This window comes from Colletotrichum fructicola (assembly GCF_000319635.2).
Source record: "Colletotrichum fructicola Nara gc5 chromosome Unknown KSG_Nara_v1_contig01, whole genome shotgun sequence".
In the NCBI taxonomy this organism is placed as follows: Eukaryota; Fungi; Ascomycota; class Sordariomycetes; order Glomerellales; family Glomerellaceae; genus Colletotrichum; species Colletotrichum fructicola.
In genome coordinates, this window is record NW_027094051.1 from 2,336,425 (window position 1) to 2,358,010 (window position 21,586).

The 21,586-nt window shown below is 55.4% G+C and overlaps 8 protein-coding genes across 8 annotated transcripts; 4 read left to right on the top strand and 4 right to left on the bottom strand.

The window, feature by feature from the left end:
• Positions 1-1,315: 1,315 nt before the first annotated feature.
• On the top strand, positions 1,316-2,602 carry CGGC5_v000678 (uncharacterized protein; the record flags this gene model as incomplete). Its single annotated transcript, XM_032032181.1, has 1 exon — positions 1,316-2,602. The coding sequence occupies one exon, from the start codon at positions 1,316-1,318 to the stop codon at positions 2,600-2,602; it is 1,287 nt and encodes a 428-aa protein (XP_031888303.1).
• A 1,041-nt stretch (positions 2,603-3,643) lies between these two features.
• On the bottom strand, positions 3,644-7,373 carry CGGC5_v000679 (uncharacterized protein; the record flags this gene model as incomplete). Its single annotated transcript, XM_032032180.1, has 2 exons — positions 3,644-7,199; positions 7,258-7,373. 2 exons carry the CDS (start codon positions 7,371-7,373, stop codon positions 3,644-3,646), a joined length of 3,672 nt encoding a protein of 1,223 aa, XP_031888302.1.
• Positions 7,374-10,661: 3,288 nt separating this feature from the next.
• CGGC5_v000680 (putative secreted lipase) lies at positions 10,662-12,821 on the top strand (the record flags this gene model as incomplete). The annotated part of the gene is made up of 7 exons (XM_032032179.1): positions 10,662-10,889; positions 10,955-11,131; positions 11,185-11,326; positions 11,436-11,591; positions 11,642-11,691; positions 11,744-12,161; positions 12,214-12,821. 7 exons carry the CDS (start codon positions 10,662-10,664, stop codon positions 12,819-12,821), a joined length of 1,779 nt encoding a protein of 592 aa, XP_031888301.1.
• A 580-nt stretch (positions 12,822-13,401) lies between these two features.
• Positions 13,402-13,815, top strand: CGGC5_v000681 (uncharacterized protein; the record flags this gene model as incomplete). The annotated part of the gene is made up of 3 exons (XM_032032176.1): positions 13,402-13,537; positions 13,595-13,725; positions 13,780-13,815. The coding sequence occupies 3 exons, from the start codon at positions 13,402-13,404 to the stop codon at positions 13,813-13,815; spliced, it is 303 nt and encodes a 100-aa protein (XP_031888298.1).
• Positions 13,816-14,068: 253 nt separating this feature from the next.
• On the bottom strand, positions 14,069-14,939 carry CGGC5_v000682 (uncharacterized protein; the record flags this gene model as incomplete). The annotated part of the gene is made up of 2 exons (XM_032032175.1): positions 14,069-14,749; positions 14,829-14,939. The coding sequence occupies 2 exons, from the start codon at positions 14,937-14,939 to the stop codon at positions 14,069-14,071; spliced, it is 792 nt and encodes a 263-aa protein (XP_031888297.1).
• Positions 14,940-15,581: 642 nt separating this feature from the next.
• On the bottom strand, positions 15,582-17,951 carry OCT1 (Mitochondrial intermediate peptidase; the record flags this gene model as incomplete). The annotated part of the gene is made up of 1 exon (XM_032032174.1): positions 15,582-17,951. The coding sequence occupies one exon, from the start codon at positions 17,949-17,951 to the stop codon at positions 15,582-15,584; it is 2,370 nt and encodes a 789-aa protein (XP_031888296.1).
• A 368-nt stretch (positions 17,952-18,319) lies between these two features.
• MIC26 (MICOS subunit MIC26) lies at positions 18,320-19,178 on the top strand (the record flags this gene model as incomplete). Its single annotated transcript, XM_032032173.1, has 3 exons — positions 18,320-18,346; positions 18,406-18,492; positions 18,549-19,178. 3 exons carry the CDS (start codon positions 18,320-18,322, stop codon positions 19,176-19,178), a joined length of 744 nt encoding a protein of 247 aa, XP_031888295.1.
• A 288-nt stretch (positions 19,179-19,466) lies between these two features.
• CGGC5_v000685 (tRNA-dihydrouridine(20) synthase) lies at positions 19,467-20,761 on the bottom strand (the record flags this gene model as incomplete). The annotated part of the gene is made up of 2 exons (XM_032032171.1): positions 19,467-20,569; positions 20,620-20,761. The coding sequence occupies 2 exons, from the start codon at positions 20,759-20,761 to the stop codon at positions 19,467-19,469; spliced, it is 1,245 nt and encodes a 414-aa protein (XP_031888486.1).
• Between the last annotated feature and the right edge of the window lie 825 nt (positions 20,762-21,586).

Here is a 21,586-nt window from a genome sequence, read left to right on the forward strand (position 1 = left end):
TCGCCCCAGGGCATCAGATGCAGGGGCCGCCGTGTGGTCGATGCCGTCGGCGAATCACAGGCGCGCGTTTGCGGTGCGCGGCTACACTCTGGCACTGCGCAGCGACCCCTTCGCCTTTTCGTTCGTCGGCGGCTTCTCGCTGCACTGCAGTCTCAACCTCTCACAACATGGCCTTCACCACAAGAAATTGCTCGAACCCGCCGCTGCTCAAGGGGACCGGGGGCCCACATGCGACGACTCTCCGGCGCTTCGTCGAGAGCCTCTCGTTTTCAACGGCCCGGCGACTACCCAGACCTGCACTGCCTCAAGGCCAGACTCTGAGCCGCCCAATCTTGGGGGTCGTAAGGTAGGAAGCGCTGCAACGCTGGGGACCAGAGATATTGCAAACCAAACCATACGGCTCGCGCAACACCATCGTTCCACCCCATTTACCCCAGCTCCGGACGAGGAATAGCAGCAATGCCCTGCGATCCAGTCGCGCTTGCATAGGAGTTTTGCAGGCAAAACCCTTCCAAGTCGCCGCGATGCCGCCCGCTGGCCGCTTGGTTGGCCACCGTCCAGCCGGTCCCCAAGCAGCATAGGTCGATCGGGTGGCTACCGTCCTATGCATAGGACCCCAAGCTCGATCGTTTCGCAGCCGCGCAGCAGGCGAGGAAGGAAAAAAGTCTGCTAGACTGTTTTTTGCGTATGGGTGCCGTGGGAGTCCTCCTGCCGAGTGGCAGAGCTGAACTGGAGGCTGTAGAGGGCCCCTTGCCGCCTTGCCGCGATATGTGCAGGACGAAAAAAGATTGGGTTTGGACGGCCTCTGTCTAAACGTCGGGTGGAAACAGAATCGTCATCTTCCAGCCCATCTTTCGAACGATTCTCCCTTTCCTCTTCCTACCCGACATCTGATTCCATTCATTTCTTTCTCTGAGGTCATCATTGCCTGTTTCCTTGGGCCGTGTCCTCGCTTCTTTTGTGCGGCCTACTCGATGAACAACTAAGTAGTCGTTTCCTTATTCTCACAAATCACTCCACGAATAGTGACAACTTCATTGTCTACTTGTCTTCGACCTACCACGAAACGTCTCCGAGCCTCGACCTACTTCTACACCTTTGTGCCTCTGTTCGAGGACCGCCGACGGTTCTGGTCTTCTCTTTTGTCCTCTCTACTTGTTGACACATACCACCAACTGCCTCTGACTTACACACGCGGTTGACTCCGAAGAGCAAGAACTGTGTTCCACGCAAACTTGTCAACCTTTCGCACGACGCGCTCTGCTAAAAGAATTTGGCCGATTACACGGCATACACTCGACATCATCCCCCAGCTATGGCGAGGTTACGAAAATGCACACGAGCCACGCTGCTCTCGATCCTCGTCGCTTCGGCTCACGCAGCCTCTCTCCCCTCCATCTTCCAACGACAGTCGACATGTGCAGCCGAAGGCTTCTCGCCCTGCAGCGGCAGCGGCTTGCCCTCGTCCTTCTGCTGCAAGTCGGGCTCGACATGTATCGCCCTGGCCGGCAACACCACCGTCCTCTGTTGTCCCGAGGGAAGCAACTGCGACCGCATCACGCCCATCAACTGCGCCGTCTCGTTGCAGGACCCCGACGCTCATCCTGACGCCGTGATCAAGACCACGGCTCTCAAGAGCAAGCTCCCGACGTGCGGCACGCAATGCTGTCCGTTCGGCTACACCTGCAACGGCGCGAACCAGTGCGTGAAGGACGCGAACCAGACCCAGAAACCGACCACGGTGCCGGCTTCCGAGCTTCCCACGACCACGCCGGGTGCCACATCCAGCGTGCCCATCACGAGCGTCACCGTGATCCCAACAACCATCGCGACCTCCTCCCCCGAATCCACCGCAGCGTCTGCCTCCGCAACCTCGACCGCCACCGCGCCGGCCCAACAAGACGGCAACGGCGACAGCAAAGACGAGAACAACAACGGGAGCACGTTCCCGACAGCCATCGTCATCGGCGTCCTCTGCGGCGTCCTGGCGGGCGTGGGTCTCGGCGTCGCCCTCCTCCTCTTCCTTGCCCGTCGCCGCCGCCGCAACACAACCATCCGATCCGAAAAGAAGCGCAGCGGCGGCCCCCGTCCTTCGACGTCCACCTCCTCCTTCGGCAACATCATCTCGGACCCCATCCCCATCTCAGACGCGGCCAACCGCACCGACTTCATCCTCAAGACACCCTCCACCGTCCACTCGCACAACTCCCGCACCGGCTGGAGCGCCTACAACCACTCCCGCAACTCCTCCTCCACCGCCACGACGCTCGCCGCGCACCAGCAGCCCCCGATCGGCCTGGCCAGGAGCGACTCCGTGAAGCCGCGCACCCCGCCGGATCGCACACCGGAGCGCGCCGGGATCCCCGTCCCGCCGATCCGCGGCATGCGTCCGAACTCGGGGCGGCGCCCGCCCGGCGCGCAGAACCCCCTGCTCCCGCGCGAGCCGAGCAGCGAGAGCATCAACGTCTTCGCGGACCCGCGCACCGTCCTGCGACCCGGGCACAAGAGGCTGACGTCCTTCACGGAGATGATGGAGGAGGCCGAGCTGGGCGACGTGCGGCGCGGCAAGCCCTATGTGCCGCAGACCCCGAGGCAAGTCTGATGGACGACGTCGGGCGTGATGTGGGTTGACAAGTTCTCATGAATCGTTTTATCACTCTTTGTAATTCCTGTTTCTTCTGCCCCTTATCTACGGTGCAAAGACTTTCGTTTCTATACTATTCTTGAGGGGGATGATAACGGTACATGCTGGCATGGGGATTTGGAGAAAAGATCGCATAGACGTTCGCTTTTTCTTGCTTTTTAGTCTGTTCTTCATCTGGTTTAGATTACAGCCCTCTCTCCTCTGGGCGACGGCGTTCCTGTCGATGGGCTTGGGATACATTTGGCGTTTGTTTGGAAAGGATTTATTATACCCCACGGTCGCTTTTTTATAATAGTTGTTGGTCACCTACTAGGTGCTGGACCCAAAGTAAATTGAGACTATACACATACAAAGTTCAACACTATAAATGTCTCCCCGCCTCGAACGAAACTATTGCGTACTTGCCGTGAAACGGCGGCTTGGTGTGACAACCGCCCAGGCTCGTCCACCTCGCTCGCAGAAGGCTTCCTCGCCGGTCGAGTATTTATATGTACGCTATCACAAAGCCGTGCAGACAACGAAACGAGATGTATGACGAAGTCGCGAAGAAGATTCGTCAGAGGGAATAGGCTTCTTACCCCATTAAGTCTGGATACACACAGCCGACACGGCTGCTTGGTGAACGAGGCAGGTGCGAAAATACGATAGAACTCTGAGAATTTATATATTTAGATTGTGAAAATCTGTACTGAGAAGTGGTATACGCTAAGAAATGGTATCGTAGACCGACTCATGCTGGTCATCATTGAATACCGTCTGTGACTAGAGCACGGCTGTCCCGTGGAGTCTAGCAGGAAGGAAGGAAATCTAATACCCTCCAAATCATCACCATGCTGCTTTTTCTTCCCCGCTAGGTGCCCAAAAATATCAACCAGATTTCCGTCTCTTGACCTATCCAACTCCAGTGCTGAAATATCAATCGTAAGAGTCAATGCATCCAAGCCAGACACGAGAGCAGATTCGCTGCCCCCAGTGGAGAGCTAGATTCCGACCAAGTCCTCACATAACAACGCACTTCTTCTCTTTCTCTGGTTTGCCGTGGTGTTCACTTCGGCTCACGCCCGAGACATCGGTCCACGCAGCAGTGCTGGCAACCTCGGGGTCAATCTTCCTTTTCTTCTTCTTTTTGGAGCCGTTCCATCCTCGCCTCTTTGCGTCCTTGATGTTTTTGGCTGCACTCCGTTCGGCACGGCTGGGTTTACGGCTCACAGACGAATGTGACTGTCGACCAGCTGAAGCTGTCGACGGCGCCTGGAGCCAGGCCGGCATCAGACTTCTACTTCCGGAGGCCTCAGCGGGCCCCGGCGCAGCAGGGTTAGTCGAGTTGACGCTGTATATAGTCTCGAGCCGCTCCACCGTCGGCCTTAGGGGGCCGATTTGCGCCGGACGAGGATGACGAGGAATAGGTGCCAACAAGGGCATCTCCCCTCGGCGATTGGACTGTTGGCGTGTGGGTAAGTCGTAGGCACCCACAACGCCCCCAGGAGTACTGATGATGAGTGGTTGATCCTCAACGGGCGAATTGTTACCATTGTTCGGTATCGGGGGTTGCTCTGCGCTTAACGGAGGCCCAGGCTGGGGAACGGACGCTCTACGTGAACCAGGCCTACGACTGCCGACAGGAACGCGCTGTACAGAACTGAAGTTACCAGAAAACCGCCGAGGGGGAGTTTGCTGATCATGTTGCTGTAAGCTAGCCAGCTGGTCGGCTCTGGGTGGAGGCGGCAATGCGGAAGCCATAATCATGTCCACACTAGCATTGATCGCGGGAGCCGAATACGGATGGCTGGCTAACGGATCAGCCTCAGGGCCAAGTTGGGGCCCAGTGGCAGGCTGAGCAGATCTTGGCCATGTTTGTGCGTTCGACAGACGCCTCACTAGGGTTGTATGAGTATCGTCGATTGGCTGGGACATGAGTGGCCCGGCGATGATGCCAAGGCCTGCGGATGGTATCTCCAAACCCAAAGAGGGAGGAGACTGGGTTTGATGAATGACTGGTGAAGCCAAAGAATCCTGTGGGGACACCAAGTCGGAATTAACCCTTCTGCTCATCGGCGAAATGACTGAAACTTCGCTAACGATGCGTTCGCGTTCATCCTTGGGCTCAGTTTGACTCAGTCTCCTCGCCGCGACCCGAGGAGAATCAGGTGGTGAAACGTCGTAGATGTCGTCCTCATCGTCCACACGAGAGACAGGAATAGACAATGGTCGATCTGAGTCCGCTGTGCGAGGTCGGCTCATGTGCGTGGTGTCACTAGCGACCCGCAGATGCTGGCTCGTATTAGCAGGACTGACGCTGCCTGGTTCCTGGTAACTAAGAGGACGAGGAGATGTCTGAGCGAGAGTTGGACGACTGGGCAAGGGCCAGGCTGATCCGATCGTGGGCGCGGCTGTCTGTGTCCTAGATGGCTGGGTCGGAACATGTACACCGTTGGGTGTAATGGCAGCGTTTCGCAAGAAAGACGGCAAGTCGCCTGGGTCTTCCTTTTGGTATGGTGGCGGCGGAGGAACCCAGTTGTCAGCATCGCTCTCATGAGGATGCTCACGTCGGCCATCAGCACGTCTATATTCAACCGGCCCAGCAACGGGAGGCGCGGGGTTGCGTCGTCGGTTCATTGCAGCCGCAGTTGCGGCGCGGCGGAGCGTGTTTGTAGATCGAGGCCCATCATGAGCGTAAGGGGCTTCAACGGCCTCTTCTTCCTCAATCATGGAAGCTGTTTCACCTCCTTCGTCCCGGGTAGTAGCAGATGCTGGCTGCTCGACATTGATGCGGGGCGCGGCACCCACACGCCTGGGAACCAGCGGGTCGTCGTCATCGTCCTCGTCCTCACCAGTTTCAGGTTCTTCTCTCGGCTGTGGCAGAGGAGGAATTGAGGGCATAGGGTTGCCTCGGATCGCAGCACTGGTAGCGGCACGAATCAAATGACCGCGATCACCCCGTCTCTGTGCTACAGTCCTACGGCGAACAATAGCAACCTCGGTGTCGATGTCTCTCTGTTCCTCCTCTAGGACTTCAGGCTCTCTTGTGCCAACTTCGATCTCAATCTCCGTCCTAACGCCGTCCTCAATACCGTAGTCAAAATCAAGCAGAGTGACCCTGCCGCCATCGATAAAGTCGATATCGTCTTCGTCCACGATGGATTGGGTAGGGGAGATGCCGCGAGCCGCGACGACTAGACGTTCCTGGGAGGATGTTTCGCCAAAGCCAGAAACCCATTTCACAGTGCTCACGCCCTCAAGCTCGGCAATCTTGGCTCCCCAGACAAAGGTGTTCCGCAGCTTATCGCAAAGCATCTGCCATTGCGGCACTCTCGGGTTCTCTTGCGCTCGCGCAGAGGATGAACGGGACGGAGGACCGCTGTTGCGTCGTCCTTGACCCGTAGAAGATGATGAATCGGACCCAGAAGAGAACTCGGGCACAGCGTCAAGATCTTCTGGTACACCGTACAGCCAGATATCCTTGCCTTGGAAGCCGGCGCTGACCAGGTCGCCGTGATATGTAGCTGCTGGGAGCGTGCACGGCGTGAGTTTCGCTTGAGACGCCGGGTGAGGCTTTGGACCAGTGAAATATGTCGTTCCGTTGCGCAAGTCGTCGATGCGTACAGCCCTGAAAGTCTCAAAGCTACGATCATAAGTAAAGGTCCAGGCTGCCTCCTCCTGGCTTGAATCTTGAAGAAGCACGGCATGACTACAATCTCGACTCGTATTGGGGAAGAGAATTGAAGTTGTCCAAAGAGCGCTGATGTTATCATCTGCCATTTGGGATCCGGGGTCGTAGTAGGGAGCGGTCAGGATGACGGTGTTGGGAGGCGATGAGTGGACAGTAGTTCCAAGGATCTGTGTTCCGTCAAAGGAGAAAGAAAGGGAATCGACACCATCGCACTTGACGGCTCTCCTGTCCGTAGGCAATGCGCCTGGATTGACCATCGAAACCTCAATGCCGCCTTCATAAGCTGCAGCCAAAACGGAACCACATGGCGACAAGGCGATCGTGCGTGGGGCATGGTCTAAGATCAGGGACTGTGTGCGGCGGGGAGGTGACGGCTCAAGATCGTAAAGATCGACCTGCATTTCCGAGGACAAGACCGCCAACATAGAGCCATCGTCCTTTATGCAGGTTGAAACTGGTCGGCGCAAGATCTTGAATTCCCTCTTGACGTCTATTTCTTTCCCTCTCATATCAAGCACATAGATTCGAGAAGAGTTGTACGCCAGAACATGGTGACCGCGGGGCGACGGACTGAATTGCATCCCTTCGCCGCCCGGGCATGACGAGGAGCTAATGGAATTGGATATCAGGCGGATAACGGTCTCGCGGGGTCGCAGGTAGGCTTCAAAGAGATTGCGCTTGACTTCTCTGGCAAACAATCGCCTTAGTCGGGGAAGGTCTTCATCCTTGACGTCGGCTTCGCGCAAAGGAGGATGGCTCGCGGAGTAGGATTCGCATTTCGAGAGGTGGAGAGCGTAGAGCTGCGCTTGCTGAGAGACTTGACGCCATTTCGAGTTGAGAAGGACGAGTGAGGCAAACGAGTCGGGGTCGGTAAGCTGAAGAATCCTAGAGCAGGGTGGGTTAGGAAATGCTGCAGCCTAGAGCTGGGGGACAGAAGGCATACTGCTGGATGATTTCGTCGGGCAATCGATCAAAGGCGGGATCTTGGGAGAGAATGGGGGGTTTCTCAATGGACGGCCGCGGCGCCCCTTCCCCACGGATATCAGTGCCGGAGGCCATAGTCAAAGAGCCTCAAAGTTGTTGTCGCAAGTGAGCTAAGAGCGCGAGGGGCGGGTGGGATATGTCATGATGAAATCGTCTGGAGTTGTAGGGCCGGCGTTGAGACGAAGAGAAGGGCAACTGCAGTCTTCTGCAGCAGATGAATGCAGACGGAGAAGACAAAAAAGGTAGAGCAAGGCCAAAGCAGAACTAGAAGCGAACCAGGCCAGCGAGGGCTGAAAGTGAAAGTATGGCGGGAAGAAGAGTGTGGGATCACACACAGATGCATCAGCGTGGCTCGCTCGTTCGCGGCTGCACCTGCGCGAACGCAAGCAAGGTGTGGCGAAGCGACGCTAATGGCTACCTGAAGGGCCATGTCGGGATCTTAAGTCTCTGCCTGCTGGTCCCCAGCAAAAACATCGTCACTTCTTAGCGGAAGGTACCCATCCCCCCCTGGGCTGGCCAATGGCGTAGCTCTGCGCCGGCCCAGATCTTCCGAGCCGCCGGGGGGAAACAAACCAAACGGACAGGGGACCCCTTTCCCTGCCAGCACCTCATTGTGGTCAGCGCCCCAAGTATCGACTGTTAGCACACGTCTCCAGGCGTCCTGCTGTCTACTGGTCAGTGTCTGGCCGTGCTAGTCTCTTTTCAACTGTCTTCACATTCTCACCGGCCTAGCCTAGCAGTCTAGCGGCAGAGGGGAACATGAAATTCACACGATAGCACCACCAACACCACCAACATGCATATCATCACACCCACAACTGCATGTTCCTAACCGCCTGTTTATCAACACAAGTTGAGAATTCCCGTTTGGCAGGCTGTTGGATGGCTGGAATGCCGCCTTTGGTCACCAACAAACATGTTTTCCGTCTGTCATTGGAGAGCGCTGACTGCCTTCACATGAAAGCCTTCGGTCATCGCCAAACGTGTTTCTCCCGCTCTCCGATCTTGGCACTCGAATGGAAATGTTTACTTTTTACGGATACCGCAATTGTATGTACCCTCACCCCAACCGAAGGCCAGGGGTGCTGGGTGTCTACCTCAGACATGAGATCAAACAGTGGCTGTTGGCTTCCCGTCGAACTGCGCTGTGCTGCGTTTCTCTGCGAGATACCGCCTTGACGCGGCGGAGAGGGATTGAAACATGCAGACCCTGAGCAACACCACTGCGATATGCAGGGAGAGAGCCTAACTGAATCAAGTTGAGACCCCAATAATAGGGAAATGTCTTTTCTGCTTACTGGTCGAATCACACAAGCGTGGCATGTTGCAACCTGTCCTCCCTCCAGTCTGCGAGCCACCATGATTCACACCCACTACCTTACCTACCTACAAGTATGTGCGCCTCCACGCCGCCAACCGCCCAGCACCAACAGGAGTCGGCGGCCATTATCAGTCATGTCAAGTCGCCCCTCCTCCACACACGGAGGCCAGCGGTTCGCCGTCGAGACTCGGGATATCCGCATGCGGCTGCGTCCAACAGCTCTTCATGGTGTTCTGGCCTTGCACCACCCTCCCCCAAAGAGCCAACAAGAGCGAGACGCCAAACACAACATTCGGGCGAGGTCATGCTGCTATTTTTGGCCGCTGCAATGAATCAGAGTGGGTGCTTCGTGCGGGCCAAGCCGCCACTTGAAGATGCTCCTCGCACAGCGGCAGCAGTAAGACAGGCAGGCGGACAGTGAGAAGTTGTAAGACGGCAACAACCCGTCTTCGTCCAGGGCGGGCGGATTGATTGCTGACTTGACGGCGGCATCACGGGACTTCAGCTTCAGTGTTGGTTGGCATCAAGCCATCTGTCTCGCTTATCTAAGCCACGAATTCTCGGGACCGAGATGAGGTCCTTGCTCGCTGATGGGAAAGCCTGGAGGTCTGAAGCAGGCTGCGCTAACGAATGGACGCGTCTAATCGTATCATCGGTCTCATCGGCTCTATTTCTGTTCGCTTCAAGTGTCCGTCCCCATGTTTGCTGGAGACTTCCCCAGTATTTCTGCTTCATCTATGCCACGGTCCCCGGAGAGATTTCCAGTTTTTTCCCCCTCCAAGCCCAGCGGAATGCAACAGAGAAAAAGGCAGTGAACCCCGATGGAGGAAGCGATAAGAGCCGGCCATAACGATAGCGATCAACACGAACCTTGGCAGAGGAAAGACAGAGATACAGCAAGGATGGAAGCTCGTCCAGTGTTGCTCAGTTGCCATGTTCAGCATCAGCAACAGACTCAACCTCATCTATCAGATGAAGCGCCAAGCCGGCAGCACCCTGCGCGCCGGGGAAGGAACCGTCTGTCTGCTGCGAAGCGTGCCGGGGACTCTCTGTTGCCAGTGCAGCAGATTGCATTGCGGCAAACTCTGTTCAGTTGAGGTTCCCGGTTGAGCAAACCTTTCTCTTCCCACCTTCTCCGACGAACACCTACCTTACAATGACAACGCTTTTTGGTAAGGTAGTGTAGGTACAGCGGACGGCCTGGCTGCTCCGGGCTTGGAGAGATGAAGATGGGCCTTGCGGGTCCCTCGTCGGTGAACTGCTGCCGTCCCGTTGCCGAATAGAGCCAAAACCCGGCGTCTTTAGAGCATCCTGTTGGCTGTCGCTCCAGTGTTTCCAGTGGCTCTCGTTTGGATGTGCCAGGTTCTGGAAGCCAGATCACCCCCTGTAGACCGACATGTCCCCTGGCGACGTCACTGCAGCTTCAACTTGGCAGTGCAATGACACAGGCGGCCGTGCCTCCATCACTTCTGCAGAGCGTGGCTTCCCAGGTCTAGGTTCGGTTTCCGCAGAGTGCGTGTGCCAGTGTCGCAGAATACCTGTACCTTACAGCGTATCGATCGACTCGTCGACAGGTGAGGAACTACCTTATGCAGTAAGCAGGTAGATACCCCAGTGAACCCGCGTTCCCACTTCCCGTTCGCAGCAGGCCAAAGTACCGTTCCTGTCAACAGAGCCATTTCTTGGGGACTGCCAAGGTTCAACCCTCCACCTTGTTCTCAGAGATATCATCGCCAAATTCCATACGTCTTGGCCCCTATTTTCTTGGTTCTGCCGGGACGGGGAAAATCCAGCAAAATCACCAACCGCCCTACATCAACGACTGAACGAGGCTCGTGTACATCCATCTCATCGGGGCCTCATCTTCGGCGTCCTACCCGCGCCATCTCACCCGCTGCAGCAAGTCTGTGAGACTGGCACGGATCCCTCCTCGGAAACGACATGCCGCCGCCGCTAGCTTAGACTCTCCCTCGCAAAGCTCGCTCTCTCTTACTCGTCCAGTCACCCCGCGCTGCGCTTCGCTCGGCTTCCTCAAACCCCTCATGAGCTGGTTTGCTAAGTGCTTCGGCTCCTCTCACGTGGGATACCAGCTCTTGGACCATATGACCTGGAAACATGTTCGCCCAAATTTCAACCCGGCCTTCGAGGGGAAGGGCTTCCTCAACTGGAGGAAACACTCTGTCCCGCTCGCCATCGCCAGCATGATATTAGCTGCCCTCACTGTCGTTCTCTACTTCAACATCCGTGAATACATCGGCGCGCGGGATCAGGTTCGATTTCCTTTTTTTCAAAGAATCCTCTCCGCGCAAGTGTGGAAGCTAACACTGCGTGACAGCTCAACCTGCCCAGGGTCGCGGTTGATCTCGGCTACGCCAATTATTCAGGAAATGTGCTGCCAAGCGGGGTGAATCAGTTCCTGGGGATGCGCTATGCTGCGCCCCCAATAGGAAACTTGAGATGGCGAGCACCACAAGATCCAGAAAAGAAAGAGGGCACAACAGATGCTATTGAAGTGAGAATGTCCGTCTGTTTGGTGGGTGCTGTGGCTGACCGCATCTCACTTAGTTTGGTTCGATTTGTCTCGCAACAGACGCGTCTTACCCCACGGCAGGACAAGATGAAGACTGCTTGTTTGTCAATGTTTGGTCGCCCAACAACACAACACCAGACTCGAAACTGCCCGTATGGTTGTTCATCCAAGGTGGAGGTATGGTGACCCTTGAAGGCTGTCGTTGCGCTGTTGATGCCAGAGAGTGCCCTGTCTCACTCTGTCCTCATGCATGGACCAGGTGTCGAAGGTCACTAACACCATCCAGGCTACACCTCCAATGCTAATCCAAACTGGAACGGCTCTCAAGTGGTTGAAACTTCGGGCAAGAACATCGTTTTCGTCGGCTTTAATTACAGAGTTGGTTTGTGGGGGTTTCTGGCGAGTGAGCGGGTACGAAAAGACGGCGATCTCAACGCTGGACGTAAGCTTGCATAAGACATTACTGTGGAAACCAAAGCTGACGAACTTTAGTCCTCGACCAGCGACTGATGATGAAATGGGTCAAGACTCATATTTCAAAGGTGAATACCAGTTTCATCTTGATATCACCACTTTTCTGGCTTACTCTTGTAGTTCGGTGGTGACCCGGATCACGTCGTCATTCATGGAGTCTCTGCAGGCGCCGGCTCAGTCGCCCTTCATCTCACAGCACACGGCGGAAAGGATGAGAAGATGTTTGTAGGAGCCATGGCCGAATCCGTATTTTTCCCCGCCCAGCCACGCGTAAACGAGCTCGAATATCAATTTAACAAGACGACGGAGAACTTGGGCTGCAAAGACGAAAAGGATCAAATGGGTTGCTTACGTGGCAAGGACATCAAGGCGATACAGGAAGCCAACGCAGGATCGCCATTCCCTGGACGACAACTGAACCCGCATTTCTACTGGACCCCCTGCATAGACGGAGATCTCATTCAAGACTACCCATACGCCATGTACGACAAGGGGAAGTTCATCAAAGTCCCTGTGCTTTTCGGGACTGGATCGAATGGTGAGTGTTGCGTATGGAAGAGGCACAAATTCTCATGCTCACCAATATTTAGAGGGATCTGTCTTCGCAGCAAACGTCGAGACTCAAGATCAGTTCGTAAACTTCATGATAGATAACTACCCGAAACTCGGTCAGAACCAAACCGACACTATGCTCGAGAAGTATCCCATCCTGCCCGCCCTGCCAAACCATAACGCCTGGTTTCCCTCAGCGAGCCAAGCATACGGCGAGACGACGTTCATCTGCCCGGCCAACAACATCCTAAACGCCTATGCTGCCTCGAATCTGTCGAGCGCGAGTTGGTCCTACCGCTTCAACGTACAGGACGAGACGAACACCGCCTCCGGACTCGGCGTCCCGCACGTCTTCGAGGCCCCGGCCATCTTCGGCATCGACGCCTGCCCGACGCCCGACAGCTTCCGCACGTACAACAAGCCCGTCGTGCCCATCATGATGAACTACTGGATCTCGTTCATCCGCAACCTGGATCCGAATGTGCACAAGCTGGCGGACACGCCGGAATGGAAGACGTGGGGAGGCAAGAACAACCAGTCGCGACTCGTCTTCGAGATCAACAACAACCGCATGGAGAACGTCGACGACGGCCAGAAGGATCGATGCGACTTTTGGAAGGGTGCTGCGGAGGTCATGGAGCAATAGACACACGGCACGGATTAGAGGCATAATGACCTGAAGGTAATGAGGCGTTTTCATACGGGCTACGGTGCACACGAGAGAGGATCGGCATTTTTCTTTTTCTTTTTGGATTGATACCAGCATTGAATCATGGCCTTAATGTGTGCTTAGACTACAAGAGACATAATTCCAGCCCCTTTACATGTCCAGATTTGCAGTGAACTGCCCACAGCTGTTGGCTGATGTACTTCAGCACATCTATTGCACGAAACTGTTCTGGGGTCTCTTGGCTCACCGATCATGACAGCCATGGTGGGGTGAACATTAGCCAACCCACACAACCCGGGCACAGATTGCCAAGGGCTGTGCCGCAAACGCCCAACAACAATTCGTCAGGCGGACACCTATGTTGCCTTTTTGTTGGCCATGCCTCAAGTTTGTGGCAGTGTTTTGCCTTCATGTGATTGAACATGTTCGTCATCCCCGGCAACAACTATCACGACGACATTTAAGAATTGTAACTTAACGTCTCCGAGACCACAATACACCCAGCTTCCGAATCCCGCAGAACACATAAATCGGCCCTTGCAAGAACTCTCCTATAATGCTCCCAATCGATTCTAAGCGCAAGTCTCTGGATGGCGCCACACTCTGTAGCACCAACGACTCAGCGAAAGGCGAGGCGACCAAAGACTGCCAAACGGACGAACGTAAGCGGAATCCCAGGCGTGAAGATAACGGTACGTCAGCTAGAGCATGACTGCATTACATCTAGTAGACAATGACAGGCGATGAAGACTCTTCGTTAACAGGAGACGTTGCGGATCTTCGCCGAGGCCTGCTCGTGCACGAGGAGCCGGAACGTCGCCGGAGAAGGCTGCGTGAGCGGGAAAAAGATGACAAGGCGGAGGGAGGAATCTTGGCTCTTGTGAGTATTCCGTCAAGTAACATACCCAGTTCCATGACTGACATCGACGTGTAGTTGTTTTGCTTTGCTGGGGCAATGTACTTACCTTGAACGCCGGACCTGGAAACTTGTTCATCCTCAACCTTGCGGGTGGCCTCTGTCACATAATCTCTCAGGAAAATTAGGCATGGCAGTATCTTTAGCAACCTAGAATGTGCACATCAGATGGTTGCATGTAGCAAGACAAACCACAAGCCTGAGAGTCGTATCGAAAATAGGACGCTTCGCAATAGAATTACATTAATAGAGCATATACAACGCAGAGTGTTCCTGCGTAACCCATATTTTGAGTCAAATCTACATCTCAAACCGACAACTCCTGACGATGTCTCGAATCACCCAGCATCTCAAGAGGCGTAATCTCCATCTCACCAGCAAGATCCTTCGACTCTTGCGCCTCCCCCGGCGGCAGCCCGGGTGTCGGCAGAACCATCGTGCTCGGAAACACAAACGTCCTCCCAACACCATCCGCCGACCCCCCTGCTGGGCCGCCCCTGGAATCCAACCCACGGCCCCTCCTCCTCTTGCTCGACCGCTTCCACAGAAACGCGAGTCCCGCCACAATCGCCGCCGCCAGCGGCAGCCCGACTCCGAGGCCCACCCCGAGCCCGACAGTCGGCGACGCCCCGCCTCCCCCACCATCACTCCCGATCCCGCCGCCAATCCCGCCCGCGCTACCCGTAGCGGAACTCCCCTCGGCCGTCTGGGCGGATACCAGCACTATCGAAGTGAACAGCGCCGTCGGGGTCGACGATGCCGCGGCCGTTGTGGTGTCCGGGGTGGTGTTCGCGCAGGTGTACTCGAGCTTCAGGTCCTTGCCGTCCGTACAGGAGTTCTGCACAGAGAGCGTCATATTGGCTTGTTGGTCCGCAGGGCAGTCCGTCATGCAGCACTCAAAGTCGCTCAGCAGAGAGGAGCCCGCGCAGGCGCATTTCGTCTTGCACGAGTCGGTCATGTCCACCAGGAACTGCGAGAAACAATGAACCTGCAGCACGGAAAAAGATTCTGTCAGCTTAACCATCCCCATCTTGAAAACACGGAAAAATAAACAGTGGTTGACATACATAGCATGGCGTGGCAGCCGAAGAAGCAGACGGCGAAGCAGAGGTCGCCGTACTCTGCGATAACCCCTGCCCCGCCAGGGCCGAGACCAGCAAGATCGGGAGGAGCATCATGGGGACGGGATCATGAGAATAGGAGAAACACAAGAAAACAGACGCGACGACGAGCAAAACATTGCCGAGCCAGGGATCCTTGGGGTGTTTATACAATCGAGATGAGAAGGATCGCGCCTTTAGTTTGAAGCTAGCCCAAGCGGCTGAAAGGAGGTGAGAGCGACAAGCTTTGACGGTGGGCTTTCACGATGCACCGGTCGACGCCACCATCCCGGCCCCAAAGAACCCCGAGCGCCTCTTGTCTGTATGAACGTCTATTCATCTATGGTAATCATACGCAATGGCATTGTCACTGCTGCTGCTGCGGATTATTCCCTGCGTGATACTTCCGCGGTGGAAAACCAGTGGTTCTCTCCTTTGTCCCTCAGCGGCTTCGCAGAGAGGCGCAGCTCTAGATGATATATACTCGTCTTCTTCTATCGTTCGGAACTTGCCCCATTCGGCAAGTCGCCTCGAATTGAAGCAACGGCAATTTATGTACCGGCAACAGGTTGTCCCAATCCTATGCTCGGAAACAGGACAGGCGCTATCGTTGTATAGTGGAGTTGCTGAAAGCAAAAGAACAAGTCTATGGTGAACAGTATCGCATCTTGCAGCGATACTACTTCTTAATTGTACAATCCAGCGGGGAAAAGGACGATCTCAAGCATGGTCGTCTTTGATACCCCAACTACCGACGAGCGCCATGGCCTTGTCGTCACCTTTAGCAAGGCGATCATCCTGTAGCGTATCCGCGAGACACTGCCACGGGTCGCGGCTCCCACCCCACTTGAGGAGCTTCTCCTTGAGCCTCTCGCCGTTGGCGCGGTCCAGCGCCTTGCCGTCCGCGCCGGCTTTGAACACGACCCTCCAAACTCGCTCAGCAAGCACGCGGTCAAAGACGTAGCTGTAGTAGGTGCTGCCATAGCCGTGAAGATGGCCGAAGAAGCCTTGCCAGCAGGTGCCGGGAGGATCAGGGCCGCCCTGGGCATATTGCCTCTGCAGATCATGGTAGACCTTTGTTGAGTTGAAGGAGCCTTCGGTGACTTCCGGGGCGTGATAGGACTGGTCGAGAAGAGACAGAAGAATCTGGTTCTCGGTGTCGATGCCCTCGAAACGCTTGGCCAGGCGGATCCGTTCCGCGACCATTTTGTAAGGCAAAGGTTCATCCGTCTTCCAATGACGCGCGAACAAGCCAAGGACTGATGGGTCGGCGGCAAAATGCTCCATCAGTGTGGAAGGGAGCTCGGCAAAATCGGTGGCACATCTCGTGCCGGCAACGTTCTGAAGCTTCGTGCGGGCAAGGATCGAGTGGATGGCATGGCCCATCTCATGGAACAGGGTCTCGACTTGATAGTACGACAGTAGCGCTGGTGCAGAGCTGTTTGCATCGTGCTTGGGGAAGTCGCAGACCAAGGCGATCGTTGGCAACTGCATCAAGACGCCGTTCTCCTGTAAGCTCTCCATGCCATCGTTGGCAGCTTGCTCGGGTCTTTCAAACTTGGGCAAGTCAGACGAGTTGTGGTGCAGGTCTTCCGCTGCCTCCTGGACCTCGTAAGGAGCAATTGCACGAGAGCATCGCACCGTAAAGTGAGCAGGGTTAGGCGACTTGTCCTCTCGGAAGAATAAGTCGCAGTATAGAACTGCGATCAAGTCGCCAGTATCAGTAACAACGTCCAAACGTCGCACATCTTCGTGCCAGGTCTCGCCTGGCTGCGACTCCCTAGGTTTGAACGAAATGCCGTAAAGACGAGTGAATAGCCTTGACATGCCCTGCATGACGGTGCCGATCGAGAAGAAGGAGGGAAGGTGGTCAGGGTGACGAACGGGAAGTCTCATTTCAGCCCTCACGCCATCCATTAGGAAATCCTTGTCCCAGGGATGGATCTGAGTAGACGTGCTGTCAAGGCGGGTCTGCTTCAACTTCAAAAGGTCTGCCATTTCCGCTTGCACCATGGGCGTGTTGTACTTTTGCAGCGCGTGGAGAAACTGCAACACTGCACTGGGGGACTTGGCCATCATCCTGTCTTTCAAGGCAAGATGGGCGTAGCTGGAAAAGCCGGCCAGATTCGCCAGCTCACCTCGCAGCTTCAGCATAGTCTCCAGCAGGTTCACGGTTTGCTTCGAGGCAGTGCGCATCGCTGTGAAAACCTCCTTCCGGGTGTTCTCGTCCTTGACGCTTCGGAGTGCGGCCTGAGCTTCAGGCCCGGTGGTGGGGAGGCGCAACTTGCCCCTCATCGTAAGTGCTCGAGCGATGCTGGGATACAACCCATAGAAATTGGACGATGGCAGCACAACTTCCCTCTTTGCAGGGGCCATGTTCGAGACGAAGGCAGATCCAACCTCACTAATCTGCTGAGAGAGGTCGACGAATCGGTCACGTTCTTGCTGGGGGAGGTCGACGGCCGACTTCGTAAAGTCCAACTTCAATATCTCTGCCACCGTTCTCTCCTCCTCCGACCAAGCCGCAACAACGTCGGGTTTTGCCATCGCCTTCACAAGCTGGTCGCTCAACCCAGTCATGGTGTTGAGTTGGTTCATGTACTGGTATACCATGGACCAGGCCCCTGCAGCTGCTTGCTGGAACCTCGGGTCAGGGTGCGTCATTCTGACAAAATCTGAGAGATCGAGGACTCTGCAGAGCAGGTCACTCAACCGATCCAAGTCCTTGACAATGTCCTGATACTCGGAAGCAGTCGACGCATGGAGGACTCGATGGACAATCTTTTGCGCCTTGTCCAAGCTTCGGCGAGCAAATACGTAGAATCCATTTGGGCTCGTGAGGTATCGGTTCTTGAATAGGCCGACGCTTGGGCCAGCAGCCTTGAATGCTTTTGCTACACGGGAGGGAGAGTCGAAGAGTTCCCGCAGGATCGCATCGTCAGCGTTTCTACCCGGGGGTGCGTGGTCGGCGGGCAGACTCGAGGGGGCGGCGCCGGAGGCTGCGGCCATCCACCGGCGCTGTTGGCCGCGGGAAGCTTGTCGAACACATTGAGTGCAGACCCAGAGGCCGCGGTTTGGGGGTTTGAACATTATGAGAAGCCCTTCGACGTAAAGATCATAACTGCTGGTCGGGGCAAAAGATCTAGTTGTAAGGATACAAGGAAATGGGGAGTTGGGTGAGTTCGGATCTGTATCCGGAATTGTAGAAATATGTTTGGGTGAAGTAGAATTGCCGGCAATGCGATTAGTTGCGCATGCGGGTGCATGGACCGAATTTTTGTGCAAGGTTGTGCAGGTGCTCAGATAGGTGCTTCCAGGTTTGGGCGAGGTGCATTATCGAATTCCCGAGCTCCGGAAATAGCCGCAGCGTGGGCCTGGAGACTTTCCTGTACATCATACTTCCAAATATTCTCGCGAGACCAACATCCAATTCCCTCAATCGACCAATTGAGTGGACCATGGCTGCTAGAGTGTTGCTACAACGGGTAAGTCGTGGTATCCTGTTGCTTCATGGTTTACTCGACAGCTGACATGGAAGCAAAAGCGCGCCGCGCCGTTGGCAGCGACCGTCGTGATGGGATTCGCCCTGGCTCCCCGGACTGTACATGCTGAAGCTCCCGAGACCGCCCAGGTATGTCCGCAGTCGGACTCCTAGTCAATACGCACACAATGCTAAAATGTACGCAGTCTAAGAAGCCGATTTACGACGAGCCGGCGCCTCTCCCGACTAGCGGAACCCTCCCTCCCCCTCCCCCGACGGAACAGCTCCCTCCGGCCGAGGAGCCTACCAAGCCCCGAGGACCTACGCCTACCGAACGCCTGGCCGTCCAGATCGGCAAGGCCCGCTTGGGTCTGTACCAGTACGCCGTCGGCGCTGAGGATGCCGTCAACCGCACGATGGACCGCGCCTTCAACCTCGAGCAATCCTTCACCAGCACCATCGCATCCTTGGCACCTCCCCGCGAGAGCGGCGAGAAGCTGATGCCCGGCGCCATCTACGTCCTCGTCGCTGCAATGGCCGGCAGCATCATCACCCGCAACCGCAGTGTCATTCTCCGCGCCACCGCGCCCTTGGCCCTTGGTATCACCGCCGGCTGGACTGTTCTGCCCATTACCATGGGCAATGTTTCCAACCTTGCCTGGAAGTACGAGCAGCGCTTCCCTGTCATCGCCCAGGGACATCTCCAGATTCGCCAGAGCATCGAGGACAGCTTGAGGGCGGCAAAGATTCACAGCCAGATTGGTGTACGATATGTCGATGAGAAGGTCACGGATGCTCGTGAGACTGTTGAGGACTGGGTGAAGAAGGGCAAATAAAGAAGGGTTGGGACTGTATCATAGAAGCAGAAGCGGCCAGAGCCGCTGCTGACGGTTCCTTTGTAATTCCACAAAATTTATCATCATGAAGAAATGTGCTTGAGTCACTCGGCTTCTTGACATTTCTGACTATTCGGAGCTCGTACATAAAAAGATTAGTCTTCCCCATTATCTGTGGCCGGCCTGCCAAAGGGGTATTCGTGATATTTGTGTCGCTATGCTTTGTTGTTACCCCCCTAAACGCCTTCGATGCAAACCACCTCGCGATTAAACGTCAAAATCACCATCTCATGTCTGCAAAGGGACAGCCGCTTTTTTCGACTCAGCAGCGGCAGTGACCCCTCGCTCAGACATCTTTCGGGATGTCTGGCTGTCCCGGCTCGCCTTCATGTTACCACCAGCTGCCATAGCACTGGGGTTGGCTTTCTTTTCAGCTTTTTCTGGTTTGCCTGAGCCCTCTGGATCGATGCCCTTGTCCCAGTCTGTTTGTCGAGCAAGATCCATGAGATCGTCGAGACCAAGCGCTCGGCATATTTGGGTGTAGGTCTTGCACTGGTTCATCTTCTGGTACATGCCACTCTTTCCGGGAACGATCTGGCACAGCAAATACTTGGTGTTGCCGAATTTGTTGGCAACCTCCAAGGCATACTTGACGTACGTTGCAGCGACCTCTTCCCACGATGCTACGCCTCCGTCGACGCCCGCACGGAAGCAGCTCGAGTTCGCCTCTGCAGACGTGGCGATCATGGCGCCGTCGACGCCGTACTCCTTAATGAGGTCCACGGCATGGTCGCGGCCCTCAACGTCGCCATTCATGATACAGGCAACACCGAACTCATGGCAGATTTCAGCGACCATGCGGAGATCGTTGCGGATTGCGCGTTCTCTGGGGCGCATGGGAGTCGTTCGGCAGTGAATCGTCAGGCCGGTAATGCCAGTGGCGCATAGTCTCCGTACCAGAGCTTCTGTCTCCTCGGGGGTGGACAGCAGACGGATCTTGACGCTGATGCCAATTTCAAACTCGGGCATGATGTTCGTGACAAGAGCTTCCAGAATGGCGCAAAGCTTGTCCGGAGTCTTCAGCAAGGCCGCGCCCATGCCGCCGCTGATGCTGAAGGGCTTGGGGCAGCCGGCGTTGACATCGATACCGGCCACATCCGCCGCAACGAGCCTTGACGCTTGAACTGCAAGCTCAGGGTCGGCCGTTCCGATTTGAAATATCAGCTTGCCGGCCTCTTTTTCAGGGAGGGTGCTGAACATCAAAGCTTCGGGATTCGTTTTAGGAGGGTTCTTCTGGCCAAAGGAGGGGACCTTGGTCCAGTCGATCGTATTCGTGACGGGATTTACTCGGCGCGTGGTGCCGATCATGGCTTTATCGACAGTCTCGGGTCCTATGGACTTGTCAGTTGAGTCATTGTGCTTTTGCGTGTTTGCGACTTACCCCAGACCAGGTCGGCACCGTAGTGCAGGGCTAGGAGGCGAGAGGGGAGTTCGCCGGAGCGGACCATGGGCGCAAGGACAATCTTGCCCCTGTAGTCGACCCCGCGGCGGGGGATAGGAACTCTCTTGATCTCGGATGCCATCGTTTTGAGGATACTGCGAACCGACATGTCAGGGACAGATATTATGCCACATAGTCTGCGACTGGAGAAGATGTGAGTCTTGCGCGCGAGGATCTTCTATGCGGCGATGCCTTGACGGGTTAGCAACGGAGAAAAGTGACAGGCTGTGCCTTATCGATAAGCGTCTATCGAAATAGACCCACTTAATCTTTCTTCAACATCGAGCTCACGACATTGGAAGGTCTCATTCAATCCGACCCTTTGCCCAAGACTCTACATTGCTTAATTTTATTGGCGTTTTCTATGATTCTCTTGTCTAATATACTATTCCTCTTACAGGTAGATTTGGCCAGACCCGAATCAGTAGTGTTAGATTATATGCAATGATATTAATAGTCTAGGGCAGTCTTTTTTATGTACACCTCCTTCTAGAACGTAGCAGCTACTATACTTCGCCTCTCTGTGATGCACGGCGCAAATTAGGACAGACTTTGCTGGTGATAATGACAAGTGCAAAACAAGAACAAACATAACGAAGATATGGAGATTGCCAGCGAATGACCGCTTCTACTATTCCTGTTACATCCTCAACCACCAGCAACTGTCATGTCAATATAAGCGGAGTATTGACATGCAGGAGACGCAGACGGTCTTGAAGAAACAGCTTTGAATGGGCTTGATGAGCTTGGGTTTGTCCGGGCCAAATCGTTGGGGAGGACCTCAAGGTGTCAAAGCTCTCACATGTGAAGCTGGAATGTCGGTCAGTAGCTGACTCCATGCCGCAATTCGACTCGGCATGTTTGCTGGCTTCTCGTGTGCAAACCAAGATGTACAGCTTTGCCACCT